Here is a 4,597-nt window from a genome sequence, read left to right on the forward strand (position 1 = left end):
GAGACGAACTTGGAAAAATCCCCATTCTTGACAAGCGAAATCGAGCTTCTTGAGCTCGGAATCCATGGTGGAAACAGAACACAAGCGTTTCATGTCGATGACTGGAATCTCAGAATTCAGACTAGAATCATCGAGAATCTCTGTTTTATCTTGATCAGACAGAACATACCTTGGAGGAACAGTAGTGAAGTTCTTATCTTTCACCATCTCTAGAACAGAAGGTACTATGAGAGAGCTCCACTGTCTTTCTCCTTCGCCCTCCATGGACTTTTCTTCTAGCACCAAAACAAAGAACAGGAGTCGGAAGCTTTGATCCACTCAACAACCAATTTTTTCCGCAAGAACCGAACAAAAGAAAACGAAACTGAAATAAAATCAAATGAGAGAGACAGGGGAATTAAAAAAAATACGATTTGGAGAAGACGACTTTAAACGTTTTTTTAATACTCTGCGACGACCAAGACTAGCTGTTCCCAGTTCAAAAATCCCAAAAATACCCTCCACAAAGGTTGAATAACCCAACCTCCTCACTAGCAGCGCTCTACTACAAGTTGGCTACAACAAACAAAATATGATTTAATGTTTCGAAAGCATGAAATGATAACAAGAGAATTCTCAGACTTAAAACAAAAACATTCGAAGATATGTTCTTCTAAAGCTTTACAAGACACATAACCCTTTTGTTCATCCGTCCAACAAACTTGACTAAATGGTCCTCAAAGATGTCGGAATTTGATGTAACAGTGAGAGACTTCATGAACTTTCCTTTACTTTTCCTTTCAGTCTTCAAGCTGTTTTGAGGAACTGCGTCTCCAAATTCCAGCCAACGCGCTACCGAGGATTGAGTGACAGACGCTAGAAACAGCGCACGGTACTGCAGTGAGCGGATTCCCAAAATGCTGTGTCGCAAGAACAACTCCAAGCACCGAGTTCTTCACCAAAACAAAATGAAAAAAAAAAAAAAAAAAGCTTCAGTTGACATTGAGTTTTAAAAAGGTTATGTTTACTCTTTGATCTAACTATCTAAGAAACTGTTTAGTTACCTGCATGCCGACTTCGATAGATATAGTTCTGGACGATGCCACATCAATTCCAAGTAATCTTGAAAACAGGTAGCCAAAGAAAAATCCAGAGGTGTGAAGAAGGCATGAAGCCAGGACTACTTGTCTCCCAGACATGAGTATTGCAGATGCATTCTGACCGATAGCATACCCACATAGGATTGCAACGGTTCCAACTGCAATTGTAGGCATCACTGGAGAAACAAATTTCACCAGCTTTTTAAAGTATTGGTTCAGAAATGCACCAGCCAACACTGGGAGAAGAATCACCTGTACAAGAGCTGAGAAGGGTTAATTCAATGAACAAAAAAAACTCGCTCGTTCGTTCTAATTCGAACAAGAAACTGATAGAACGATCCAAACCTGTAGTGTTGACATTAGTAATCCAAGAGCATCAACTGTGATATACTGCTTGGCAAGCTTGGCCGTAAGAAGCGGTGTCATAATCTAAAAAACGGAATGGGATTAAATGGGGTGTCTTATCTACAAGAAGAATTGGGAAAACCATGACAGTAAGTCACTAACCACAGCTGAAACAGTGCTAGCTGCTGTCATCAATACTGATAGCGCAACATTTCCTCTGTACAATTGAAAAAAAAAACAGAATAGAAACTTAGATCATCTAGATGAATTATAAGAAATATATGGAACTCTAAAACGTTTCTTTTTATTTGATTACAAACCGTGCAATGTACGTGACAATATTACTAGCCGTACCTTCAAATAAACAAATGAAAAAAGCATTAAGAGCACCACGTGAATGTTACTAAAATTCAATTTAAGTAAGGAAATGTATATTTACCGCCTGGACAGCAACCAACCAATATGAGACCGGCTGCGTAATGTGGTGGCAAATTTAAGAGCTTACTCACAAAATATCCTGATAGTGGCATCACCTACAACACACGATTCCACAGCAAGCTATGAACTTAACAATGCACTGGAGCCACCAAGATCAAGAGCTCAAGCAAGAACACATATTAATCCACAAGTTTCTGTTACCAAATCCACACAAAAAAAAAATCTACATTGGTCCTACAAAATCTCATCTTTCCCTAGTCCTCTTCTAAAAAAACTCTACATTGTTCCTAAAAAATCTAATCTTTCCCTAGTCCTCTTGTAATTTCACAACATTGGTTCACATAAGACGAAATAAATAGTCTCATATTTGGATAAAGGGACAATGATGAGAGAAGCAGACGGACCGAGTACTGCAAGACAAAGCCAGCGAAGAGCTCCTTGGGCATGGATAAAGCGCCACGAAGGTCGTCGAGGGTCAAAGTCATTCCCATTCCGAGCATAGTGATCGTAAGACCTACAGTGGTCCAATTGGGAGTGACCCAATTGAAAGTAGTTGGTCTCAAAAGCCCCAACAAGCATCCAAGAGAAACCCATACCGGAAACGCTATCGAAACCGCCTCTCCCAAATACTCAACCCACTCACCAAAGCTCTTCTTTTTCTCAGTAGGCAAATCGTTCGACGAAATGCCGCAACGAGGAACAAAGTCAAACCCACGACGCCTACACGAAATCGGAACAGTAGATTGGTTCTGCAGAGAAATTTCGCGACTCAAGGAAGAGTCAGAAAGCCTAGAACACGATATAGTTCGAAGACGCTGCGGAGTGAGCTTAGATTTGTTGAGCAGCGGACTCGATTTCAAAGGCGTTGCTCCGTTCAAAAGAGAGAGAGACATCGCAGACGCCATTTTTTTTTTCTCTCACCGGCGACTCTACTCTCTCTCTGATCGGACTGATGAAGAAGAAACCAAAACATGTACTCACGTGCTTTCTCACGTGCCTTTTTTATAATTAAACACGTTGTTTGCTAAAATGGTCCCTGAATAAAACATGTTTCTCTACGTTTACCCCCAGTGAAACTATTTGTTCCATAAATCGTCCCCCTTTTTATAATAACACCACAAAGGCGTCTTTATGTGTTGCTAATGATCAAAAGAGATTTAATTAGTTCAGAATCACAAGTCACAAACCACAAGTGACAATAATTGTAAAAAATGTGTCGGTGATCTGATTAAGGCAAAGCATATGGGCAACTGCAATAGATGATTGCGCATATCCCATATTAAAAAAGGAACGATATCAATTTATAGTATCACAAAATTCAATTGATGTGGTTAAATTACGAAAAAGTCCCTATCTGTGAAATAGAGTTTTGAGAACTCGTGAGAGCCACACATGATACCTAACCACTATAATACCGCAAACGTAAACGTACTGTAATAATATCCCACACCATCATTTGTTTTACTTACCTAATTTTTTTAACTTTTAAACAGCATTGAACATATTCAAAATCTTTATTTTTTATTTTTTGACAATCGTTACTTCATTAGTATTTCGTATCCAAATTGAGGCTTACTATAAGTCAAAAATTGTTGTCAAAAAGAAAAGTATATATATATATATATATATAAAAGTAAAAAATTATAGACAAAAAAACATGTAATTAAAAGGAGTAATAACATGCGGGAGTCAATGTATGTTTGAGAAAACGCGCAATTTGAACACGCAAGTCAAGTCGTGTACCTACCCGCTATTGTAAATAAGTGAGAACAGAAAGGGTAAATTCGTAAGTCACAGTAATATAAAAAGAATTTTCGTAGACTCATCTTCCTTCCCTCATCAGCAGGAGAGTCTTTTGTGTTTCTTCTCTCTTTCTCTCTATTTTGAAGACTCTTTTTTTTTTGAATTTTGATTCTTCTTCTTCTTCTTCTCCTCCGTTTCTTTCGCTTCTTCGTCACCTTCTTCATCTTCACATTATCTCGAAATTTCCCAATTCCTATTGCCCCCGGTCTAAGGTTGTTTTGAACGTTGAAGATCTGAGAATTCAAAGGTATGTTGTTTTAGAGAATCTCGAATTTTACATAATGCTTCGCCGAGTTTTTTTTTTTTTTTTTTTTTTTTTATCACAGCTCACTTCTCTTTTTCTAATCCGAATTGATGTTTGCTACCGAATCGTGGTTTCTGTACTCTGTCTGCTCTCTGATTTAGATTTTGGATCTGAGCTTTTTTTTTTCCCAATTGCGTTTACGTTTTTTTTATTTCGTTAGATCTGCTGATTCATTCTCTAAACTCTTAAGGATCTGTTTTTATATATATATATATATATTGTTGTTGCTACATTACATGCATCGCTGATCTATTCAATTCTTTGCAAAAAAAACGCAGCGTTTTTGAAAATCAAAAATCATCATGTCTTCGTATACTCCAAAGAACATTCTCATCACCGGAGCAGCTGGTTTCATCGCATCACATGTCGCCAACAGACTCATACGGACCTATCCTCATTACAAAATCGTTGTCCTTGACAAACTCGATTACTGTTCAAACCTCAAGAACCTCAATCCATCTCGACACTCTCCCAATTTCAAGTTTGTCAAAGGTGACATCGCCAGTGCTGACCTGGTCAATCATCTCCTCATCACTGAAGGTATCGACACCATCATGCACTTCGCTGCCCAGACCCATGTCGACAATTCCTTCGGCAACAGTTTCGAGTTTACTAAGAACAACATCTA

General features: G+C 38.4%; 3 protein-coding genes across 6 annotated transcripts in view; 1 reads left to right on the forward strand and 2 right to left on the reverse strand.

Moving 5' to 3' along the window:
* The window catches only part of LOC104703187 (protein SRG1), a 2,340-nt gene extending 1,878 nt beyond the window's left edge, over positions 1-462 (reverse strand). Inside the window, exons 1-2 of one of the 2 annotated variants that reach the window (XM_010419152.1) lie at positions 170-262; positions 10-101 (exon numbers count right to left, since the gene is read on the reverse strand). In XM_010419152.1, the coding sequence (XP_010417454.1) occupies positions 10-93 (84 nt within the window). In that variant the 5' untranslated portion in view covers positions 94-101; positions 170-262. Of the gene's footprint in view, positions 1-9 lie in introns of both variants that reach the window. The other variant, XM_010419150.1, reaches the window with a different exon arrangement.
* Positions 557-2,809, reverse strand: LOC104703188 (probable sodium/metabolite cotransporter BASS1, chloroplastic). The gene is made up of 7 exons (XM_010419153.2): positions 2,267-2,809; positions 1,864-1,957; positions 1,745-1,778; positions 1,587-1,641; positions 1,425-1,508; positions 1,044-1,331; positions 557-932 (listed from the first exon to the last, which is right to left on the reverse strand). The coding sequence occupies exons 1-7, from the start codon at positions 2,765-2,767 to the stop codon at positions 780-782; spliced, it is 1,209 nt and encodes a 402-aa protein (XP_010417455.1). The 5' UTR covers positions 2,768-2,809; the 3' UTR covers positions 557-779.
* LOC104703191 (trifunctional UDP-glucose 4,6-dehydratase/UDP-4-keto-6-deoxy-D-glucose 3,5-epimerase/UDP-4-keto-L-rhamnose-reductase RHM1) overlaps positions 3,739-4,597 on the forward strand; it is a 10,358-nt gene continuing 9,499 nt past the window's right edge. For 2 of the 3 annotated variants that reach the window (XM_010419154.2, XM_010419156.2), the window contains exons 1-2: positions 3,739-3,912; positions 4,248-4,461. In XM_010419154.2, the coding sequence (XP_010417456.1) occupies positions 4,272-4,461 (190 nt within the window). In that variant the 5' untranslated portion in view covers positions 3,739-3,912; positions 4,248-4,271. Of the gene's footprint in view, positions 3,913-4,247; positions 4,593-4,597 lie in introns of all 3 variants that reach the window. The other variant, XM_019227973.1, reaches the window with a different exon arrangement.

Source organism: Camelina sativa, chromosome 7, assembly GCF_000633955.1.
Source record: "Camelina sativa cultivar DH55 chromosome 7, Cs, whole genome shotgun sequence".
In the NCBI taxonomy this organism is placed as follows: domain Eukaryota; kingdom Viridiplantae; phylum Streptophyta; class Magnoliopsida; order Brassicales; family Brassicaceae; genus Camelina; species Camelina sativa.

What these genes read in the sequence shown, in the direction of transcription:
- LOC104703188 (XM_010419153.2), bottom strand. Translation starts at nt 2,767, where the DNA reads ATGGCGTCTGCGATGTCTCTCTCTCTTTTGAACGGAGCAACGCCTTTG. An exon ending in GCTTTGTCTTGCAGTACTCG is followed by an intron (nt 1,958 to 2,266) that starts GTCCGTCTGCTT and finishes CGTGTGTTGTAG; the next exon opens with GTGATGCCACTATCAGGATA. An exon ending in GGTTGGTTGCTGTCCAGGCG is followed by an intron (nt 1,779 to 1,863) that starts GTAAATATACAT and finishes GTTTATTTGAAG; the next exon opens with GTACGGCTAGTAATATTGTC.